Source organism: Sarcophilus harrisii, chromosome 5 (assembly GCF_902635505.1).
Source record: "Sarcophilus harrisii chromosome 5, mSarHar1.11, whole genome shotgun sequence".
NCBI classification, from domain to species: domain Eukaryota; kingdom Metazoa; phylum Chordata; class Mammalia; order Dasyuromorphia; family Dasyuridae; genus Sarcophilus; species Sarcophilus harrisii.
Genome location: NC_045430.1, coordinates 233,254,865 through 233,279,988, shown reverse-complemented (window position 1 = coordinate 233,279,988; position 25,124 = coordinate 233,254,865). Strand labels below are relative to the sequence as shown.

The following is a 25,124-nucleotide window of genomic DNA, read 5'->3' as shown; positions in this document are numbered from 1 at the left end:
ATTCCATAGAGGCTTGGAGAGACTTATATGAATTGATACTAACCGAAATGAGCAGAACCAGCAGATCATTCAACAAGACTATATGAAGATCTGTTTTCCATCTAGAGGAGGGGGTGGAGGGTGGGAGGGAAAAATCGGAACAGAAGTGAGTGCAAGGGATAACGTAAAAAATTACCCTGGCATCGGTTCTGTCAATAAAAACGTTATTGTTTTTAAAAAAGACTATATGAAGATCAATTCTGATGGATGTAGCTCTCCAGCAATGAGTTGATTCAAACCAGTTCCAATTATTCAGTAATGAAGAAAATCAGCTACACCCAGACAGAGAACTCTGGGAATAAGGACCATAACATAACATTTCTACAATTTCTGTTGTTGTTTGCTTGCATTTTGGTTTTCCTTCTCAGGTTTTATTCTTTCTTTCTAGATCCTATTTTTCTTGTGCAGCAAGATAAGCATAAATATGTATGCATATATTGGATTTAATATATACTTTTAACATGTTTAACATGTATTAGACTACCTGTCATCTAGGAGAGGGGGTGGGGGGGTAGAGGGGAAAAGTTGGAACAGAAGGTTTTGCAAGGGTCAATGTTGAAAAATTACCCCTGTGTATGTTTTGTAAATAAAAAGCTATAATTTTTAAAAACCATATTATGCTTCCCTTAAAGGTTCCTTTAAAAGTTCATCATAATAAAGGAAATCCACTTAAATATATATGAGCACCCTAGATTTTGACAATCCTTATTGCTATGTCCAACTCTTCTTGATCCCATTTGGGATTTTCTTGGTAAAGATACAAAAGTGGTTTTGCTATTTCCTTCTCCAGATCATTTCCTACTGAGGGAAACAGGGTTAAGTGACTTATCCAGAGTCACACAGGTGGTAAGTGTCTGAGGTTGGATTTGAATTCCCTAGTCTTCCTGAATAGGTACAACCTAGCTGCCCAACTCCCAACCCTCTTTTAACAAGTTTAGAGGATGCTTTAGAATTGCTAGTATTCTCCTGCTTCTGATATATATAATTGAATAGGCTATAATAGTATATTTGCCAAGGACAGGAGGGGATAGCACATGTTCCTGTAGAGGGAGCTGTGGTATAAGAAGGCACAGATTCAGGTAATGTTGCCAATTACTGGCTCAAGGACTTAAGGACTATGTGGCCCCGGTCATAGTCACTTTTTCTCATTTGAAAAATGGAAATAATAAAAGTTGTTCAGCCTATTGTATAGGGCAGTAGTGAGGACCAAAATAGATATAGAGAGAATGTTATATAAATATAAATATGTATTATTACTTCCTTTCTGTGTCAAGGATCACTTCATTTCCTATCTCTTTCAAAACATATTAAATTCCTAGATGAATATTATTCAACTATATTTTGATTTTTTAGTGCTAAAGAGGAAAAGGAAGGATCTACTATTCTTTGCATATCAGTCTTCTAACACTTAGATTTCACTTTTTTTAACTTAATGGTACCTTTCTTCAGAGTCACTAAAAAAAATTCCCATAATTCTCTCAAATATCATATAATATTACCAATTATTCAGGACGGAAAAAATGAACACTACAATTGTTACTGAAGTAAACTAGAGAAATAATTAAGTAGAAAATTATAACGTGAAAAAACCTTGATGATTTCTTTAATCATTCACAGTTTTTTAAAAAATCTTATTCTTATTCCTGTCCCTATCCTCTAGAAATTTAGGCCTGAATCCCTTCATTTTGAACTACTAGCATATGAACTTAAGTTTTTAATTACTAAATGTAATTTAATCTTAATTAATCTAAATCCTTACCACTCTTTTGTAATTTTTTTTCACACTGTTATATTAGGAGAAATAAATAAATAATAACCACCTGATATCAAGAAGGCTTTTCTTAGGGTAGAGAGAACAAACAAAAAATCAGTTTATCCCCTGGGTTCAGTACATATAGATATATTTAATGTCTCCTACCTGTGTCTAAAGGATTCAACAATAACAAATATACAATACTACAAGGGACTAAATCAAAGAAAGATTTCTGTTATTTGTCAAAGTGCACTGTGACAAAGTATAAAGTACTAAATCAAAGAAAGATTTCTGGATTATTGATCAAATTCTACTAGGACAAGAAAGTATACTAAAATACTATAAAAAATAATGCTTGGCAGGAGTCAAACCAAAGAAGGTTGTTGTTTCATCTTTAGTTAACAATAATAGCTATAAAAAAGAACAGAAGAAAAAAGAAGGAAGAGGGAAAGGGGGGAGGAGGTGGAGGAAGAGGAAAAGGAGGAAGGAGAAGGAAAAAGGGGAGGAGGAGGATAAGGAAGAGGAAGAAGAAGAGGAGGAAAAGGAAGAAGAGGAGAAGAAAGAAGAACAAGAACAAGAAAGAACAAGAAGAAGGACAAGAACAAGAAGAAGAAAGAAGAAAGGAAGAATAGAAGGAAGAAGAGGAGGAAGAGCAGCAACAGCAATCAGAACACCTCACTTCTTGAATATTTTACCTAATTGGGGTTTTTCTTTTTGGTTTTGTTTTTTTGTTTTTGTTTTTGTTTTTGTAAAATAATATTATAAGAGAATGGATCTAGAATTTGGGTGGAATATTAAAAAACACTTTCAATGTCCATGAAAAAAATGGGCAGTCACATTCTCTGGCCTGTCAAGATAATGTTTTTGGTTGTTTGTTTTTTTCTTCCCCTGTGAGTAACTGTTCTGGGTTATATCCTGCCCCAAAAACCACTTTAGTGTTCAAGCACACCACTGTCCTATTTACATACTACATAGACAGCTTTGTTCAGTTTCCCATTGTCATTCAATTCTAAATTTATGCAACCAAATTGCTTAAGTCATTAAAAGACTGGCACCGCTTTTAAAAACACAAAGATGTGAGATAGCATGTCTCTTCTTTTTTTTGCCAAAGATAGGCACTTCCCAGTCATTGTTCTCACCCAAACAGTCCTCTCTCCCCCAACAAAGAACTACCAGGAAGACATAGCAGCAACCACCGGGAATTAGTAGCATCATATCTCACTTCAAAAATCTGTGCCATCAACCTCATCACTGTCATAATCATAATAATAACCATAAGTTTATAGATTTAGAGCAGATGACCTTAGAAGTCATCAAATTCAGCAGATTTATTTTTACAATATAGTTAAAGTATAAATTGTTCTCTTGGCTTTTGCTCACTTTACTCTGAATCAGATCATATAAGTCTTCCCAGATTTCTCTAAAACTAATTCCCTTCACTGTTTTTTATGATACCAAAGTATTCCATCACAATAATATATCATAGTTTGTTCAGTCATTTCCCATCCCTAACCCCCTTACTTTCTAGTTCTTTGCCACTCCAAAAAAGGGTTACTTTTGTACATATGAGTCCTTATGCTCTTTATTTTTTAATAACTCATTTCTTTGGGGTTATGATATAATTAATGCTATCAATAAGCATAGTTTGGTAACTTTGGGGTAATAATCCTAAAAATTGTTCAAGGCTGGACCAGTTTATAACTCTACCATCAGTTCATAGAAATGGAGGAAATGAACCCCTGAGAGGTTCAGTAATCTTGTCCAAAGTCCCATTTGTGTTAAGAAACAAAACTGGCATATTCCAGTAACAACGTATACTTCCATGTATCATCACAGCTGAGACTAGTGAGATCTCAATTTTACTTCCAACATTGTCTTTCAAGGCTGGTGGAGATCATGAAGGACATACCAGCTTTATCAGGTAAAGGGCATCATTGTAACACAAAATTTGAGCTTTAAAAGCAAACAATGAAAATATGCAACAAATGCACAAGGAGAGCTCTTTACTCTGCAACAAGAGAGGGAATAAGATCAGTGAAGTACCTATTACGAAACCAGCCATTCCACAAACCTGTGCATACCCCTCATTTTCTTCTCTTCTGCACTTAGCTGCTTTGGTATGGTTGCCTATGTGAAAATGAAAAGGAGCTTACTGATAAAATCATGGAAATGCATGAAGTCACTAAAGTTAAATGCATGAATGTTGAGAATTGACTTTATTATTGTGCTGTAAGAAATGATGAATATAATGAATAGGAAAAAAAGCAAAGAAAAACACAAATTGAATCAAATGAAGGGACCAGAGCCACTATAACAATAAAAATGGAAAGAACAAACTACATAAACAATTTAAAGTAAATACTTATAAAATCATCCCCAAAATAAATAACTTTTAATGTAATAACAACATAATGTAATAGACCCAAGATTAGCTCCAAAGAAGAGCTATAAGAAAATACTTCCCTCAACTCCTTTGTTGAGATGAAAGCAAAGTGGAGGTGGAGGTAAAAGATCCAAGGCTATGAAACATTACAGATAATGTCAATATTGATCCAACTGGCTAAATTTGTTGATCCTTGATGAAAATCTATGGTGGATACAGTCTAGGCATATTGACATTTCAAAAATTTCCCCATGTTATCTATAACAAGTTTTTTTAATCCTTTATTAAAAAGATTGACTCATAAGGAATGACCTCATGAGAGAGAGGAAAGGGCGATTGATGTAAGGGGAAATTTAAGCTAATATAAAAACGAAAGAAATCAAATAAAATTTATCCTCGATCAAAAACACACAACAATTCAACAACTAGTAGTCCTTTTACAGGTGTCAAGTATCTATCTAGTGCCATTTTCAGGAGGAGTGACAATTTCCATTCTTCTAAGACTGTAGTATTCCAATTTTACAGTCATACAGTAACACCAGGAGAATACTGATGCTTAAAAAAAATGAATAGGTCTTTATGGCAGTGAACAATTTAAGATCCTGAAGAAAATTCACTGCATCCTTAGATAAAATTTAACTGAACAACCTATTATCTGGCACTAGCAAGAGAGATAGTTCTTATGTATGTGGCTATGAGATCATGAGGCCATGAGGCTTATGCCAGTGCTAGCTTTACACACATCTTTCTTCATTTTCAAAGCTGAGACTCCTCTGAAATTTCCCACTAGCTTTCCAATTCTTATTTTTTAATTCTTCACTTCTGTCAAGTCTAGAATGATAGATATGGGTTAAGTCTGGTGACATTTCAAAATTTCCTCAAGTTATATATACACAAGTCCTTCATCCTGCTAATTTGGGGAATTGATCTTCAAATGCCTTCTGTAGAAAGTTTTCCCAGTATCTTAGTCTTCTCAAATTATCACTTAGGTGTTCTCTACTTACTACAAAAGGTTGTGTTTGGTGTCAGCACCATCTCATTCTTGAAATTATAAACATTTTGCAGTGACTTATGTTGTAAGTTGTATCCTGCTCCCAGTAAAAGATAAGTTCCTTAAAGGAAGGAAATGTATTATTTTTTATCTTTTTATTCCTAGAACCTTTTATAGTGTCTTACACAATAAAATAAAATAAAATAAAATCTTTACTGTATGTATTTCAGTGGCATACATGCTAAAATTGAATTAACTTGAATGGGTAAAAACATTCACTTAATTTGAAATTGAAGCCTTTTCTTTTCAAACATTCTTCTTTTCAAAGGTTCAAAAGCAGATCTAATGCAGGATAGAATTTCTTCATCAAAATTCACTTTCTATGAAAGAAGGGATCTCAGTGTCCTCCTTGTAGTAAAGAAATCATTCTCTGGCATGGAAGACATGATATAACTGAATTTCAAGAATTATAGTCCTACATTTAGAAAGCTTTTGCTAAAATGCTTTGGTCTTGAGAAAATTAAATGTTGCCTATTATTTTGGAATATATCAGTAAGGATACTGGCAATAACATGAGGAGCTACTCCTGAATGAATGCACAGTATGGCAACATCGATATGCCTGAAAGAATGAATAGTAATTAAGTAATGGATGAACGGCTAGACTAAAGATCAAGTGACCCCTCATCTACTGCTAGTTTATCACAAACTGTCTTAACTAGATGCAAGTCACTTATCTGTACTGAAATGACCTCATCTCTAACAAGTATATGGTATATGTCATCATAATTATGCTATATAACTCATAGAATCATTCTAATGAAACATACTCATTATTCCACAGATATGGGTGAATTCCACTGGTTCACAATTCCTCCACACTTTCTTATTCTGGAAAATACTTGTCCATGTCTTCCCTGAAGAAAAGTATAAAGACAAATGCTGTATCCATTTCACACAAATCTAAAGTAAAGTACAAAGTAACTCTTTGAAAATAAAATCCTATTCCCTCTTTTTAAAACCCATCATTACTACTAAGATTTTGACATTTCCAAAAGAAATTTCAAAAATATGAAGGTAAAATTCTCCAGAATGGATGAACCCAATATTCTGGAAGCTTTTTTTAGGGATTTTTTTATATTTTATGGATGCTAGGATTACACCGAATATCCACCCTTCAGCTCTCTTATTCCATGAACAATCTACATTATCCTTGATGTTACCTACTATTCTTGAAAGAAGCCACTGGTTCCCATGGTGATACCTATTTATCCTCATCATAAATACCCCTTTGGAACACACACACACAAACTTTTATTTGCCTGAGTTTGCGGTTTCTCATAAAATCCAGAATTAAACAGAGAGTAGGCTATATTACCTTTAGAAAACTCATCACTATTTTTAATGATTCTGAGATTTTCCATGAAACAAAGGCCTATCTTTTTTAACATCACTATTTTTCTGGTGATACAATATGATTGTGAGTCATGGAGTACCATACTCCCTAAAGAATTCAAGATGAGGTCATGCACAGAGCAGTGGAAAGGTATACTGTGGGTGGAAGTAGGCTGAAATCTATATAGCAATAAAAAATTACATAGGAGAAGCAATGTAGAAACATAGGCAGGAAAAAGACTTGCTGATGATATGATGAGGGTGAGGAATAACTGATGGAAAGCCCATATGCTCTATTGTCATTAACCACATATAAAGAGATCCAAAAGGAAAATCCCAATGTGTTGGGTGGAAAGCTTGGGAAGGATTTATGGGAGGACATCAACAAGAATCAGTTAACAGTCAATCAACAAGCATATTTCAGTGTTACATGCCAGGAACTGAGCAAAGTAATGATGATACAAAGATAGATCAAAGCAGAGCAAAGATGTGACACAACTTATATCACTGGAGAAGTAGCTAATTCAGTGAAATGACTGTTGAGTTGGTAGTTTTTGAAGAACTAATAAGGCTTAACTACCAAGTTTTGTAATAATGCCACCTGTGGTTTTCCCCAATCATTTTGGTCATTATTAGGATCAAGTAAACTAAAGGAGGAGAATACATTTGGAAAATTCTAAAATGCTATCCAAATACAAGGCATTGTTATCATTAGTATTTCACTAACACTGTATGAAGAGTCATTCAGCAAATATTTATTGGGAGTCTACTATGGGCAAGGCACTGTAGGGAATACAAAGAAATATAAGATACAATTCTAAATAATCTCCCATCTGTTCTATAATTTACTTCTATTCCAGCAGGGAGCTTTATTGGCAGTCAGCTGTAAGATTACAGAAAGGTATATTGAAAAGAGTGTTGGTGATATATTATCAGACAAGCTCTCGTGGTACACAACAATCATGGGCTCAGAGGAAAGAAAGAGGTTTGTTTTTTTTTTTTAAAGTCAAGAGTTATTTATCTGACACTATGAGTTCCAAAGAGTAACTGTAGCCTATAGGATACAATATGAGAACAGGAAAGGTCCCAATTGCTGTCTGCCACAGTATTAACATGTGTCCAGCTTTCCATTTTCCTTGGCTCACCACAAGTATAACTTTATTTGGAAACCTTTAGAGAACTCACAGCAACAAACCTGACAAAGGAATCACATTTTTCTCCTTTTTACTTTTAAAATTAATTTTCTATTTATTGTTCAAGGGCTGTGTGAAATAACAAGAGCAGTACCCCTTAATATTTACCAAAAATTCATAATCTTAGAATAGAAAAAGCTACATGAATGAAACCAAAGCATCACCAAGAGCCAAATGAAAGGGACAATGTGAAAAGGTGAAATCAATGGGTAAAAAAAGACAGAAGCAAAGAAAACTTATGATCATCCATTCAGTCTCTTGTCTAAACTCACCTTTTGATTAGTGGTGTAAAAGACTGATCAGTCCCACGTGCCCACTGGTGCATTTCATATTACCTACTGATGTGGTTCATTTACCCAAACAAAACTGACACTGAATGCCCTCCACATCATTTTTATGAGTACAAATAAAAATGAACCTACTCTCCCCCCTCATCATTACATCAACTCGAAAATGAATAACGCTTCAAATTACTTAGCTAATGAAAATGATCAATCACTGTCTTATCTGCTTAAAGTGGGAAAGTAAAAAATAAAATAAAATTATAAAGTGCTTTCATAAATCAACAGGGACTCACCATAGCAACTTCTAAAAGAACATGAAGAAAATCAACAGTTTGCTATTACAGCACACATTCAGGCACAAAGCTACAAAAAGGTTCTCAGCAGTTGTTAAATTCATTTAGAAAAACTCACTTTATTTCTCCAACAGAGATCTCACTAGCTAATCTGTACCATAACCTGTATGGGGTCTTAATATTCTCAGCAGGATCAAGATGCAGGCAGCACTGATTTGGCTATTTAATCCTGCAAAAAGAACAGTATTTGGCAGAAAAAAACTCCAAAATGCTAAGTTAGAAGTCTCAACAGTGAGTTCTTCAGCATAGACAAGGCCAAAATACTGAAGGTGAAAACTTAGGGAGTTGACAGATCTCTATGGTTTCCTTTTTCCTGATTCTCTACTCAAAATGCCAGATGTGTGTGTGTATGCATGCATATTTGTATATGTACATATACATATGGGAAAAAAAATCACACATTTTATGAATGTTTGAAATCCTCTTATCAACCAAAATAGACAAGTGCTACAGGTCTGGATTGTTGCCAATGGTCTGCTAATTAGTCTCCTTGCTTCAAACTCCTTCCTTTTTTAATCCATCCTCTACAGAGATGTCAAAATAATATTCCCAAAATTCAAGTTTAATTATGTCAGATCTTCAGAATTTCCCTCTTTCAATAACTGTAATAGCAAAAATAATAATAACTAATATTTATGTAGAGCTTTAAAGATTGCAAAGAATTTTACAAACATCTCATTCTGTCCTCACAATAACCCTAGAAGGTAGATGCTATTGCTATGTCCATTTTGCAGGCAAGGAAACTGAGGCAGAAAGGGATAAAAGAATTTGTCCAAGGTCCACAGCTAGGAATTATCTAAAGATGAATTTGACCTGAGGTTCCAGTCAGGAGACTATGAGTCACCAATAAACATAAAGGCAGCTATGCAGCACCATCATGCAAGAAATCTGGAGTCAGGAAAACTGATCTTCCTGAATTCAAATTCTTATTAATTGTGTGACCTGGACAAGTCATTTAACTCTTGTTTCCTCAGTTTCTTCATCTGTAAAATGAACTAAAGAAGGAAAATGGCAAACCAGGACATTGTCTTTGTCAAGAAAACCAAATGGAGTCACCAAGAGTCAGACATGACTGAACAACAAACCTATAAACACAGATAATAACATGAGTAAAATACAAATCCTTTACAATCAACATAGATAGTCTTCCCAGATATACTGTACATCATTTTCCTTAACATACTCCAGAGTCCAACCCCCCAAAAAATGGCCTGTTTGTTGTGACTCAAACAAACAATATTCCATTGCTATCATCCTGTACCTATATTCTCTTTTCGCATCTATCTCTCTACTTTCCACTCCTTGGCCATCTTTTCCCCAGCTGCCTTGCCACTCGGACCACGTCCTGAAGGTTTTAAGACTTTTATCTCCAGATTGGTGAATACCTTGGCTGATCCACTCTGTCAGGAAAGCCATTATTATGCTTCATTTTATATTCTATTTCCTAGCCATCTTCTCAACAGAATCCTTGCTTTCATGCATACTCCCTACATGTGTCTTAAACAGTAAACTGTCTTAAACAACTGATATCACTGTTCTTAATGATCAAAACAACTCGGTCTCTGCTCCTGGAAATCTAGTCCCTTCAACCCCACTTACTATCCCTAGACATTTCTGAACCAAAGTACCTTACTTGCCAACTTGTCTCTGTTGATGTTATCTCTTCCTATTAGAATGGAAGCCTTTGGAAGGTAAAGACTGTTTCATTTTTGTGATTTTATTCCCAGAGCATAGCAATGTGTTGGTATTTTATAAGAATTTAATATACTGACCCAATAAGGGAGGGAGGGAAGGAAAGGAAGTATGAGAGCAGGAGGGGAAAGGAAAAAGGAAAAGAGAGGGAGAAAGAGAGGGGAGAGGGAGAAACATAGGCAGAGAGAACTGATGTAATCAAATTAGGTCATCCTAATATAATATAGTATTTTTAAAATGTAGAAGGGTGTATATAGTAGATGCTCAATAAATAGATGTGAAATATATGTTAAATTGCTCATTAAACTTGGAGCAAAATTTAACAGAAGGTAAAATGCATGCTGAAGGAATTCAGATTTAAGACCTAGAAAAAGACCTCAGTCTATCTAATTCCCAAAAGGAATTCCAACTATAATATACATGATTACTGGTTGTACAGACTCTTCTTAAAGATCTCCAAAGAGGAAGAACCACCAACTCATCTTTCTCACCATTCACTCACTTCTTTTGACTAGTTACATTTTCCTGATTATTCACTCCTCTTTCTGATTATTTCTTCTCTGTCTCTTTTTCTGGGTTCTCTTGGTCTTCTTCTCTACCTCTTACCATTAATCTTCTCTATAACTTTGCCCTTGTCCCTGGCTCTGTCTTTCTATGCTTTCCCTTAGCATTATCACTCTCTTCTACAATCTAAACTATCACTCCAACACAAATGACTCCCAAGTCTCTTTAGCTATACCTGACCCCTCTCTAAAACTCCAGATTCATATTTCCAATTATGCAGAATATATTTTCACCTAGATGTCCCACTTGGTCTCTACTCTCAATGTGCACAATACTTGACTTACTTTCCCCTAAAATAAGTTCCTCTTCTCCAATATTTATTGATAATGTTATCTTAATGTTCCCAAAGAACAACAACTGTGTTTTAAACTTCTTTTGAACCCTCACAGGGTAGTGTATATAGTAGATGCTCAATAAATAGATGTGAAATATATGTTAAATTACTCATTAAACCTGAAGCAAAACTGTTAACAGAAGGTAAAATGGACAATATTTGTTAATATCGAAGATACACATAAGATTTTACAGGCATCAAAATAAATCTATATATTGTCTTAAGTTCTGCAAAGTAACTTTTTTGCCTGTTATAATTCAACTGTTGGAAAGAATAAATGAGTTTTTAATGTCCCTTACTTTCATTCTAATGCTATTCATTAAAATGGGAAATCTCATTCTCATCTCTTTTTCAGATTTTCTAGAGACACAAGCAAACTCTACACCTTTTGTCTCTTCAAAGAATGAGGAGATTAAGAAGTTAAATTGTTCCAAATAAATTGTGAGTTAGCTTGGTCACAATTAATAATATAGTCACAGAAGGAAATCCAACATAAATCTGAGCAGGCAGGAACAGATTATAACTCCCCATCCTCAAGGCCATGTAAAGTCTAAGGGCATTATAGGAATATGACATCGTTTTTTGAGAAGTAAGGGTTGAGACTTTTTTAAAATGCTTCTGTAAGGAAGCAACAGCATGACATTTTCTTCTGTCACAAGAAACACAATGTCTTAAATGCTGCCTAGGCAACTTTTAGGTAAAAGAAAGCTGTAAAAATAAAGCACATGGAGAAAATAAAGATAAAGAAATTTTAATAGCATATAATTCATTTTGGAAAATGATGGAAGAAAATGCAAATTAGAAAAGAAAAATACCTTTAAACAGTAAAAAAGGAAAATTCGAGAATGAAAAGAATCCCTACTACCAACTTTCAAATCACTTAATTTTCATGAATCTGAAAACTTTATTGAGATTATGAGTCTTTCTTAATCAAGCTTTTCCACTTTAAAAAAAAAAATCTTATTCTTCAATAATGACCCCACTCACCATCACTTAAGCCAACTAAAAATTATACTAAGTTGCAATTTTGCCTGCCTAAAATGTAATAGAAATCATATTATACACCAATAAAAAATGCAGTGATGCTATAACCTGAAATGAAATTATAATTCAATGAAGTAGTTACTTTATTCAGTTTGACATCCAAAAAAGCTAAATACATTCCTACCTATATTTAATAAAGCTAAACTGCAAAGTTATTATTAGCATAAATAAGACTCAAATTTACATTGAGGAATTATAGGACACTGACAACAGAAATGTTTTTCATTGTCTACAGATATAATAATTGTTCCTTTCTTCTACAGATGTAGGAATTCTCCATTTTTATCACCACTTCTCTCCCCCATCTATCTGTCACATCTGTAGAGGACAGAAGTGTATATTCTGAGCTGTAAAATTTAACTGAGACGTGGAAAAGGGAGCAGTTTGTTAAGAACACATGGTTTTTAGAAAATTAAAAATTGAACTTGCCTGACTTTGCTCTAAATATGAGAAATAACCAACAATATCATTTATTTGGAATGAAAACAAACTATATCCACATAAACATTATTGTTATAAATAAACCTGAGGAGGTTTTTTTTTTCTTTTTTTCTTTTTTTTTAGATTTTTTAAAATTATAAGTAAATGGAAAGACGATTCATGAGTTCTTTTCTGAGAGGCTATTTAAGGAGTCAGTCAGATTGGTTTCATTAGATACCAACACCACCCCTCATGAAAGCAATAAAAAAATTCATTCATGGAATACGTGGTCATCTTGACTTGTAGTACTCATGATAAGCATAGGAATGGATTCACAATGAAGATAATTGAAACTGATGTTCTAACATCTGCTACAAAAGATAAAGAAATTCTATGAAGAGTGCTCAACTTGAATATGAACTTGGGATTAAGGAAGAGTAGGAAAAATAGGTTGGAAAATAAGGTTCAACATTAAGAAGTGAAAAAAACAGAATGCTATTCAGAAATCTCCCATCTGTGTGTTATAAATACTTTCTTAAAGTACAGACTGAGAAAGCATGGGCCATAGTGAGCAATGAGCAACACCATATTACAAATAAAATGATTATATTTAACGGACAAGAAACTATTAATTATCAACCTAAGTCCCACATCTCAATATCCAATGTGCTACCCATGAGGGGGAAATGTCATTGAAGAAAATTAAATAAAGAAGGGCTGGATCCAATAATGACTTAATAGACAAATGGCTTAATGTGCAAAGTGTACTCAGGAAACATTGCAAATTAGTCTGATGGAGTATCAGTTCAAGTCAACAAAAATTTGTTGAGAGTCTACTATGGAACATTCAAATAATTCAAATGTGAATTTGAATTCAAATAAAAGGGGAGAAAAGATGCAGGTTTCAAGGAGCTTATAACCTAATAAGGGAGGTAACAGAAGTCAATAAAATTCACTGAAAGTCAGTGGAATCATATGGGAGAGGGGCAAGGTGGTATTATACAATCAGACCTGAGCTTTTAGAAAGATCAATTTCAAAACTAAGTGGAAGATGTATTGGACTGGAGAGGGGAAATGTAGAACACGGAGACTAACCAACAGTCATTTGCAATAGTCCAGGCATAATAGTGGTTAAGGTCTGAATTAGCATGGTGGCAGTGTCTTAGAAAAAAAATGTAGGCTTATATAAGAGATGTTATGAAGTTAAAATCACTAGGTATTAGTAACTGATTAGATATAGATTGATATTGCAAGTCTGGATAACAGGGAATATAATGTACCCTCAACAATAATAGAGGAGTTAAGAATAGGGGAGAGCTTGAGGAGAAATATAACCAATTCAATTTGATGAATATGCTGAATTTCAGGTGTCTACAAAACATCCAGTTCAAAAATGACCAGTAGGCAACTGAAGATACAAGATGGAGGTCAGGAGAGAGATTAGGGTCAAAATAAATAGATGTGTACCAAATTCTTTGTACCAAAATGATAATTAAATACATCAGAGTTGATGTGATTATCAAGTGAAAGAGTAAAGAGAAAGAAGAAAAGAATTGGCAAAGACAGTGAATTGGGCAAAACCCAAAAGGATGTGAGCTGGATGCAAATCTAGCAAGAGAAATTAAGAAGGAAAAATTTAACAGATAGGCATACTAAGAGAGTATAAGGAGAAAATGGTGACCGGCCATGTTATAGGATACAGAAAAGTCAAGAAGGATGTGGACTGAGATAAAACCATTGGCTTTCACAGTTAAAAGATCCTTGGGAACTTTGGGAAGAGCAATTTCAGTAGAATGAAAAATCAAACCACAGAAAGTAGAAGGAGAAGAAAAAAAAATAGAAATGACCATTGTTTTAAGCCTTCTCTATGAGCTGAACCATGAAAAGAAGAAAAGATAAGAAATGATAGCCACTGGGGATGGACAGATGAAGTGGGGGGTTTTTTGAGATAGAAATGAAATGGCTATATTTGTAGATGGTAGAGAAGCAGTCAATAGATAGAATGAAGATTACTGAGAGAATAGAGAGGGGGAAATCTTCTGGAGAAGACAATGAAATATTTGTTTATGTAAAGGAGTTTTTCTTGGCAAGGAAAAAGGATACCTCTTTATGTGCTAGAAGTAAATGAGGAGATAATGATTGAGAGCATCTGAATATTTGTATATTTATTCATTCATTTATTATTTTAAAAGGTGAAGGTGATGCTTTCTCATACCTCCAAAGTGGGAAATAATAGCATTTTCACAAAAACAACTCTCTTATTTGTTATGTACAAGTAGCATTAGACTCTTCCTGAAAAAAAAAATAAAACCAAATATGAGACTAAATCTTGTGTTTGGAAAAGTCAAATAATACACCCTTTTTTTCTTCATACAATTCCTCAGTAACATTTTTTGAGATAGTGCAAAAAATTACTGAGAGCACTTGCCTAGTACATAGTAGGAGCTTTAAAAAAGTTAATTGACTGATATTCTATCTGACAACACTTTTAAAAATAAAAATATAGACGTTTGATATTTTTTTTATAAAATATTTGTTACATTATAGTCTTTTATTGCCACTTGCTCTTTATACACAAAGATAACAAAAGCTGAAAGTATTTCAAATTTCTTCATTTTGCTATGGGGGCAGGTTTTACTGAATCATCTGTTCTCTTCTTTGGTCACTATTCATGTACTTTCTGGATATGACTAAAATACAGTGCACAAACTGAAGAAAGTTTTCATTTTATGAAAGATTTCATAATCACTGAAGCTCAAATTATAGCTTCAGTAGCTAACGAGTTCAGAGCAGTCTGGCAATACACATAAACATATATTTGTGCATTTATATTTGCATGTATAATTTGTATATGTGTATGCACATGTGCATGTTTGTGTGTGAATATGTATATATACATATATGTGTGCGCACATACATACATGCTGTGTGAGAAATTCTGAGAGACAAAACTCTGAGCGTGATCCATTTAGCATATTAGCAGAGCTAGCAATTGCCAATAAATGGGGTCAATGATCTCTCAATGACCAATGACCTCAAGTTAGGAATGACAAGATCCTTTCTTGTGATATACAAGATGAGAGAGAAAAATCTTGAGCAAGAGAGGTATGTCATCTTCTGATTGGCTAATTTTAATGAGAAGGTGTGTTTAAGAGTCATTTCAATTCCTCCCCCTCTATGTCACTGGGAGCTAAGATCAATTCTCTGGTGATGGCAGTTGCTACAACAGTTTTAAATTAATGAAATTGACCTTTAGGTTAATCAATTTTCTCTGGAAAGTGGATGATGGGTAGAGGTACATGTCACAATGTAAGAGTAGAGTTATGAATCACAAGAACAGAACTGTATGGAACCCCAAAAGTAGAACCCTAAGTGACTACCTGAGGTTATCAAAGTGAACTTGCAAGAGTAAGAATTTAGGCATTTTTAATGAAGGGAAATATTAAATCTATGTTACCTTAAATATAACAAAATAGAATTAAAAATCAATTGTCAATTCCACACACACACACACACACACACACACACACACACACATACACACACATGTACACTTATATATAATAAGACTAATCTCTTCAAAATTAAAGGTTTTCACGCAAAATATCCAAATAGTAGTAAGATATTTATGTTTTTGAGTTATATTAACATTACCTCCATGTTAACCTCCAATGACTTCTCATTTTTCACCCATCTCATATTTTTAAATACCCTCATGTTTGCTATACATAAAAAGGAATAAAAAAAATGTCACTCTGTCAATTGTTTGGGTTAATATAAGACCTAATTGCCTGATACACTATAATTTTGCCACCAATTTACAATTAGCATGCATTTCTCATGCATGAGTTGACCCAATTACATAACAAATTTATGCCTTTAGGGATTTCTCTTGACTGCTTGTCTCATGTCCACCATACAACTCAATTTCACACTGTCAGCATCTTGAACATGGTTACAGTCAGTCTCTGTCAAAATGATTTATTTAAATTATAAACAAAGACTTGGAATCACTAGATAATCGCTCCCACCATCATGCCTATCCTCAATATCTAACCCGACTTTGAGTCAAATGTTTTAATAGATCATGGACATAGGCTTTCAATCACTAGGCAATGTCTAGCATCAATGATCTAATATTTCTGAAGAAGATTCACAATAAATCACAGAAAACTACATCAGTAATATCTATCCATTTGAGCCAACTAATTTGTAAATGATTAACTTATGCTACATTCTCAGATTTCAGTGATAAATAACATTGCTGAGGGGGCTTGCTTTAATCATCAATAACCAATCAATTTGTCATAAGAAATAAAAAAAATTCATTTCAATTCTCTCAGATATCCTAAGAATTTTCTTCAATTATAATTCTGGTGGAGAACATTTAAAAAAACTTTCTAGCATATTATTTCTTATGAAAGGGATCGGTGTCAACATGAGAATGAGTTTGTTTTTAAATAGGAAAGATTTTGTCAAGGAATATGTACAGTTTTTAGTTGTGAAAAGAAAAGACATGATTGCTGTGGCCCAATATGACATCGTAGAAGCAGAGAGAAAAGGGGAGTGAGAAAGGAAGATGAGTTAAGAGAGGAGGGAAGGGAGAGAGAGAAGAAAGACAGAACAGAGGAAAATGACTGAGGTGGGAGGATCAGAGGAGGATCAGAGGAGAATAAAGAGGAAAAATGGAAATCAAAGAAGAGAGGGGGAAAAAAAGGAGAAAGGAAAGGAGATGGAAGGGGAATAGAGACAGAGAGAAAATATTTATTAAATAATTACTATGCTTAAGTCATTTTCCTAACTGCTGAGGTTACAAATAAAAAAAAATATGGCTCCCAATCTCATTGAATTTATATTCTAATATTCTATAATATAATCTATATTCTAATAGAAAAATCTTAAAGGGGAACCAAAAGTTGGAGTGAAGGGGAGGGAAGTCTCATAGGTGGTCAAGGTTGCTGGTGAAGAAGTGGAATAGTCCAGAGAGAAAGCTGATTTGGGCATGAAATGAGCATGACTGGAACCTTCATGAGAGGATGATGTTAGCCAGGAACTTAACTAAACAAGACTTGAATTCAGGAACAACTGAGTTAGAATTCTGCTTAACACACTTAATGGGGTAAAATGCTGGCTAAGTCATTTAAATTCTCTTAGTCTCAGGTATAATGGGGATGATAATGGTATATCCCCAATAAGATTATGGTACAGATCAAATGAGTTAATATGTATTTTGTGAACTTTAAAGACTGATAAATATTAGTTAATATTATTATTACTATTATCATTTTATTGAGAATTCTCCTTAAAGTCAATGCTATTTGCTTGCACAACCCCCAGTATTCTCCTGATGACATATGCATAAGCACAGATACAGTAATAAATATACTTACCAGATAATTTTTTCCATGAAATAAATCATTTGGCCATCTTTTTTATTGCTTTTCACATGATTTTACTCTTTCCCCTAGATAAAATGAGAAAAAAAATGGAATATTTATCTTCTGGGTTCTATTGTCAGTACAAAGTTTGTAAGGGTTCCCCCTGGGCTTAATGTTACCTTTCAGGAGACAAGTTTATCTCCAATCTGTTTCAGCTACTTGAGAATACAGTTTGCGATATAGTTAGTAAACAGGCAGAACAAAATGTGCCAATAATGTTCCAAAGACTGTCCTGTCACTCAAATGAGTAGCTATGGAAACAGCTCAGTTATGTGGGCCTACTACAGACAGGCTTGATGCTGTAGACATAAGAGACAATAAATGGCTGAAATTCGAATGAGCCATTTTCATATGCCTTCCAAATTGTCAAAAAAATAAATAAATAAAAGTAAAGAATGCCCTAATGACAGTTAAAATGCTTTAAAACACTAAAACCAAGAATCCCTTTTCCTTTTTTCAGTTTCCTCATTTGTTTTTGCAGTCTACTTTTAGAGTAAAATTCTCAAAAGAGAATTTTTTGCTAAATAAAGAAAATGTTTTCAAGTAAATAGATACTCACATAATTCTCAAACAAGTCCTCAAACCCTAGGATAATTACAAAACAGTAGTTTGGGCATGGGAAATGGTAGGAAATGTATAGTGGCTTATTAAAAAGTTTGAGAAAAAATTTCTAGGTAATTAATTATTTTATTAATTATACTGGCATATAATTAACAAAAGGGGTCAGTGGTACTCTAAAATGCAAAAAAAAAATCCTTACAGAGCCCACTTGACACTTATATGCCCTTGGAAAAGTGGGTGTTCCTAAGGATGGCAATCAACTCTGATTGGTCAACAATTATAGAAAGAATAAATATTATAATGAGAGATGAGGGTCTGGGGCATTTAACTGATCATTCAATTTTGGTCAAAGAGACTTATCTAAATTCATATCACTCCATCTAAGGTAATCTAAATTCTAAACAAAAGGGAGAATCCACATTTTCTCAAACCCTGAATAAAATACAATGTTCTAGAATCTCTCAATTCATCAATAAAAAATTTCTTTACCTTTTAAACAGATCTGAATTTTTCCTCTCATTATCAGCCCTGCATTGCAAAGGCTGCCCAAATAACCCATAGTGGCTGATTTCTGAATGAGGAAAGAGAAAAGGGGGAAAAGCTTGGTCCTAATCAATAATTGGTTATTAATATAAGAAAAAAATTATTATTCCTCTCAGTGCAAAGTTGTTAGAAACAGTCAAGGCAGAATTCAGAACTTCTGAGTCAGCATTGACCATGGAAGAATCATAATGGACCTCATGTAGTTTACCTTTAGTGGAGGGGAAAGTAAATTTATTGAAAGTAATCTTCAAATAAATGCAAGAACTAATCCCTGTGTTTCTTACATAACTGGTCCTTCAAGTCAAATGCTGAGTATCTTAAGAGCTTAGTCCAACAGTTCTAAGATTAATATATATGAATCAAATCTAAGCTTCTTCTGCAATGCTACCTGAAGCTTTAAATCTCCATTAGAGCAGTTGGGTTCCTTTCCTTTATATTCAAGCCAGCCACTTGAGTTGAAATCTTATATCTCTTCCAGCTCCTTATTCTCTCTGCAATAGTAATAATAACAGAACAGGGTAGTCAGAACAAGAATTTTAAATTTCAACCTTTACTAAGCTATTCTATGTTCAATATAGTATTATTGCCAACACCCAAAGAAAGGCCAGGATCCAAATCACTAAAATATTTCATTACAGACAAAATCTGATGTTTCCAAGTGTGTATTCGTTGTTAAGTGATCTTAAATTCTAGATGAATGCATGTAAAAGTATACAAAATATAGCATTATTTTTAAAAATTCCAGTGCCTATCTTGTCATGACATAATAAAATATCAAGAATTTATCATTATGACATTAATTTATCAGATCACCTAATATCATCCCAGACTAGCCTGTGAACTCTAATGATCCTTCCTGTAATGAATAAGCCTAAAAAAGCCTTAAATATGTTTAAATACTAAAAATGAGTAAGCTCAGCATCTCTAATATTTCTAATATGATGACTTGGGTCACCTTTTGACCTGGCCATTTCTCTTAACTTCTGTACAAAATCTACAAAATCCAATCCAGGCGGTTTAAAATAATAGATCAGATGAATACACCAAAATGCCTAAGTTAAAACTAAATAGTTTGGGAAAATGGAAATGCCATCTTTTTTTTTTCCCCCTAGATCTGGGATTTCTTCAGTATAGGACACATTTGATAAGGCAACTCCCTATATCTGTACTTGCCTGGTCAATTAGTCTCAGATTATACCCAGAGCACTTCAAATTAGTAATATCATTTTACAATCTCGGCTAATCTATCCAACTTTTCTTAATAAGAAAACAAAAGTAATTAATACATCTTTGAGTAACCTGGAAATACCCTCAAAATTACTGGCACAAATAAGTAAAAGTTTCACTATTCAGCAAAACATTTTTTTTTATTTAATAGCCTTTTATTTACAGGTTATATGTATGGGTAACTTTATAGCATTAACAATCAGCAAAACATTTTTACCAGCATTTACTCTCCTTAGGAGTCAATGCCAAGAAGAAAAATAATATAATTAAATTTTGAATTAATCTACTAGCACACACAACAAGTATATGAGTGAGTTATACTCATGATTACAAAAACCACCAATATTTTAAAAATAATGGGACAGCAAAATTATTTCCCCTTAGAAATCAGTTCAACTCATTTTCAAGTACTCGCTATAAGGTAATGTACTGAAACATACATGGATAAGATAAAAGAAAGAAAATGCATACCTGTTAGAGGTTTACTGGCCACTAGAAGAAGGATTTTCAAAGAGCCTCTAGGATATAAAAATTTTATATCCCTGCTAATGACAAAAAAAAATGGATTTAAAAGAGCTAATTATTTTCTTATTAAGTGCAAAAGTTAAATTAAATTTGAAATTATTAAAAAGTGCTTGCTTACCTTCCCATCAGCTACTGCATATTTGACATCCTTAAATTAATCATCATATGCATTTCTGAGGTGAAAATTTTAGTTTTGGGGAAATAGAGTTGATTGATGATGCAAACTTCTAAATGTAGTGTTGTATGTAGCATGATTCTTATATAAATTAATAGTATCACTACAGGTGGTCAGGAAAAGAAATGTCATTGAATATAACTTTTATTGGAATATGTAGGTGATTCTATTTTAGTTTTTAAAAGAAAAAATTTTTTGATTGATGCGGGAAAGAAGAAAGGGAAAGGAGGGGGAAAGGAGGGGGAAAGGAGGAGGAAAGGAGGCATCTTTTAACATTTGGAGAATTTTTTTTACAAGATAAAAGTCATAACTCCCTGAAATTAAGATCCTTCTGGTCATAGGAAGAAAATGACCTTAGAAATATCTATTTTTATTCAAATAACAAATCTAACCAGGCTATCCTTAGGCAGAATATAAAATAAGCAGTTTGTTTTTGACCATCTCCCAATAGATTGTCCACTACTTTTCTTCCCTCCCTTTCTATTTTAAGGGAAATTCCAATTTATTTCTTTGAAACCCTTACTTTAAACTCTTCCTATTGGGTCTTCTTTTCCAACTTTTTTAATTTACTAGGGCAGATGGTATAACACCAAACACACTTCACTGATTCTAATAACCCTCGTCTTTTTATCTGTTTCTCTGCCCCATACCCAGTTTTCTCTGCCAAGATCCTCTTGGAACTCCTTCCCTTTTCTGAGATGAAAATCATGATCAAAAGATTAGTGGGAAGAACAGGCATGCAATGTTAGGAAGAATGAAAGTCTCAAGTATAATTGAGAAAGAGCAAACCTGTCCTGGATTTCCCTATGTCAGAAGACTGGATATTCACTTTGTAGTTTCATCTTTTTTTTTTCTTTTTTCAAAAAAGAAGAAGAGAAAAAATAAAATCCACAAATACTTTTAATGCAATTCACTAATTTTTCTGAATTGTTTTCTTTTCTTTCTCAACCTTCTCCTTCCCAATAGTTAAGAACTGAAATTTTAAGAACACAGTGCTATATCAGAGTCTGAAAGCTAAGGATCCCTGCACTCAATTCAGACAGGTAGGCCCTTCTATTAATGTTAGTCCTGTGTTCCCTGATCAGACACATCCATGTTGCCCCACCCCTATTTACCTCTAATATCTTCAACGTTAGACAAGGTCCTCAAGGACCTGAATGCTTTTGGAAAGAGATCCCTTCTCCCCTCCCCCAAAGAAAAAGGTACATTGCTGTTGAAACAATAAGTGGCAGAATTATTATCTGCACTATTGCAAGTGAGAACCCAGGTGATCTTAATAAATATCCCAGTACCTGAAACTAAAAGGTATATTAAAGGAAATGTTCTCTGAAAATTGAGACTAAACCATTTATAAAGTCTGGCATAATGAAGGAAACACAAAATGGATCACTAATTTGGGCAGAAAAATGAGCAAACTTTTACATATTTGTTCATAATATTCAACCACTATTTTAAATGAGACTCACTGAATAGGGACGCAAGAATAAAATGTTACCAAAGTACTTTTTGAGTAGTTCTCTCATAAATAATTCCTTAAAAGAGACATCTTCATTGGTTTTAGAACCCTAAACTGGTTAATAAAGCCATTTCCTTTTCCTGTTTTAATGAGTGATAAATTGACATTTCCATATTACTAAATGGTTAGTCTCTGTTTTCTTATTCAATATAAATCTTTTACTGTGCTGAAAATAACTTAGCTTGATTAAACAAGATGTGTTGCTTAAAGCAATCACACATATAATATCGGCTGAAAAAGAGACCTCTTGCTTCATTTGAATATGGAACTAGCCAATTCTAATATTCAAAATTCTAGCTATAGCTGCAAACATTAGATTTTTTTAGGATATTGACTCTGCTATCTGCATTTTTACACACTTAATCACAATGGGGGGAATAAGCCTCATTGTGTTTCCAAAATTCTGAAAAAAATATTTATAAAGATGAAAACAATAAATAAGCAGATTCTGAACCATAACAATTAATGCTCACTAGAAAATTGTCTAGAAACATAAAAATACAAAACATATCATTCTGATGCCCAATGTTGTAGATATCCATAATGTAAACAGCCAAGGAAAAGTGTAATGAATGAGAGCTAGGTTTTATATGTGTATGTATAGAGAGAAAAGAGTAGTCAGTCACACATTTGGGGATGCTTCCCCCTCCAATTTACACACCCACACATAAAATCAACAGGGAAGTTCATTCCTTTCACTCCAGTCAGTTGCAGCAGCAAAGCCTTCCATGTGACCCAATCACACTTTTCAGCTGCAAAATGGCCATGTTTGTGGCATGAGACCATCCCTCAAGGAAATTGTCACCTACGTTACTGATCTGTTCCTGAGTCCTTTTCAGTCTTTGTAACTCAGGTGTGTCTGTAACAATGCTGAAGCCTCTTCCTTTGCTTTCTTCAAAATCCCTTTTATATTTTACCTGAGAGAGAAAAAAAATACAAGCGATATCATTTTCACAATTCAAAATAAGGCAGATCAGGATCATTCCAAATGGATCAGGTATCTTCTTCAGGTTGTCACAATTCATCTGATGAGCCAAAGGAGAAAAGTTGGAAGTAAGACCACATACAGCAGAGAAATCCCAAATCAACAGCTATGAGTGCTCACTAAATGACAAGGTTTTCAGGACAGAGAAAGCTATGAATTCAGCAATCTAGTTATTCTTTCCTAACACCACTAGACTTTTTCTTTTCTCCAAAAATATCAATAGAGGAGAAAAAAAATTTTATTTGATATCAGAAAAAAAAATTGTAAGGAAAAGTAAAATAGTCCATAAACATTATTTGCGGCATCAACTGAATCTGAGAAGACAGGAAAATGGAAAGAGAAAGAGAGCAGAAAGGAGTATACCAGGGAAAGTATACGTGGGAAAAGTAATGGGCAAAAACTGCCCATTAGGGGGGAAAGGATACAAATAATTTTTACAAGAAACATGGACATAACTATGCTTTCCAAAGTGAAATATATGTATGCATGTGTGTATGTATATGTATATATCTTTTGGGAAGAGAGGTGAAAGACAGTATGGGGTAGTAAATGATGAATTTACATGTATTCAGGTCAAATCTCCGATACATACTATCTGGACAATCTTTTCATGTCCTAGGCAACTCACTAAGGCTGTATATTGCATCAAAGGGGACAATTTACATTAATAGAAGTTTCTGAGTTTTTTTTTTATTTAAGAATAGTCTATATCAGTGGTTCTCAAACTTTTCTACAAGAGGCAGAACCGTATAATTCAAACAAAAGATCCATAGAACTCTTGTATTAAAATCCTTTTAAATGCCTATTAACAAGCATAATAAGATGTATTTAAAAAAAAAAAAAAAGATGGTATTTCAGGGTTCCTTGCAACACAGTATGACAACCACTCATCTATACCAATGAAATCACAAGTCCAGTTCCTATACTTATAGAAATGAGATGGGATTTCCCTATCTTCCTCATACAGGAAACCCCATCCCTGACGTACTATTTCCCATCTTGGTGCCTTTGTCATTCTGATTCACATTCCCGGAACATACATGCTCCTCACCTCTGTCTCATAAAGTCCCCCTCTTCTTTAAGACACCACTCATCCCAAAGAAGAAATCCAGAATTCATATTGAAGGATATGGATCCTCCATTAAAAATTAAAATTTAACTTGGTAACACAAGTTTAATTTTTAAACTATTCCTTTTTTTATTCACCAACAAATTAGAAGGTAGATCCCTTTATTTGAACAAAGGGTGGATGGCACAGTGGAAAAAAGTAATGGACTTGAAGCCAAGAAGATCTGAATTTAAATTCAGATTCAGACACTTACTAGACAAGTGACCCTGAGTAAATCATTTAACATTTGTGAAACAGGGATAATAACATGACTCTCAGATTCTTCCAAGGATCAAATGAGAGATTAATAAAGTTCTTTGCAGACTTTCACTTCTATACAAATTCCAGCTATCACTATTATTTAAACTAGCCAACATTCAGGTACAGATGTCTCAGAAAGAGTTATCTTACCAGTGTTCCTCTTCTCAAAAAAAAAAAAAAAAAAAGGAAAAATACTCTTCTTTGGCACTAAATAGCAAAACATAATACTTCAAGGCTAAGAATGTCTCCTCCCTTTATCTCCTTAATTTAAAAAAAAAAGTAAGTATTGAGTCCTCCCCAGTGTAGCCACTGTCTCAGATGGCAATTCAATAATAAAAAAA

The 25,124-nt window shown here is 33.7% G+C and overlaps 1 protein-coding gene across 5 annotated transcripts in view; it reads right to left on the bottom strand.

The window, feature by feature from the left end:
- NEBL (nebulette) overlaps window positions 1-25,124 on the bottom strand; it is a 450,902-nt gene that overhangs the window by 182,657 nt on the left and 243,121 nt on the right. For 3 of the 5 annotated variants that reach the window (XM_031939883.1, XM_012551250.3, XM_031939885.1), the window contains exons 1-3: window positions 20,685-21,124; window positions 19,375-19,477; window positions 17,835-17,908 (exon numbers count right to left, since the gene is read on the bottom strand). Coding sequence is in view for 1 of the 5 variants with exons in the window: in XM_031939888.1 (XP_031795748.1) it covers window positions 23,239-23,346 (108 nt within the window). In the remaining 4 variants the exon portion in view is untranslated. Of the gene's footprint in view, window positions 1-17,834; window positions 17,909-19,374; window positions 19,478-20,684; window positions 21,126-23,238; window positions 23,347-25,124 lie in introns of those variants that run through there. The other 2 variants (XM_031939884.1, XM_031939888.1) reach the window with 2 other exon arrangements.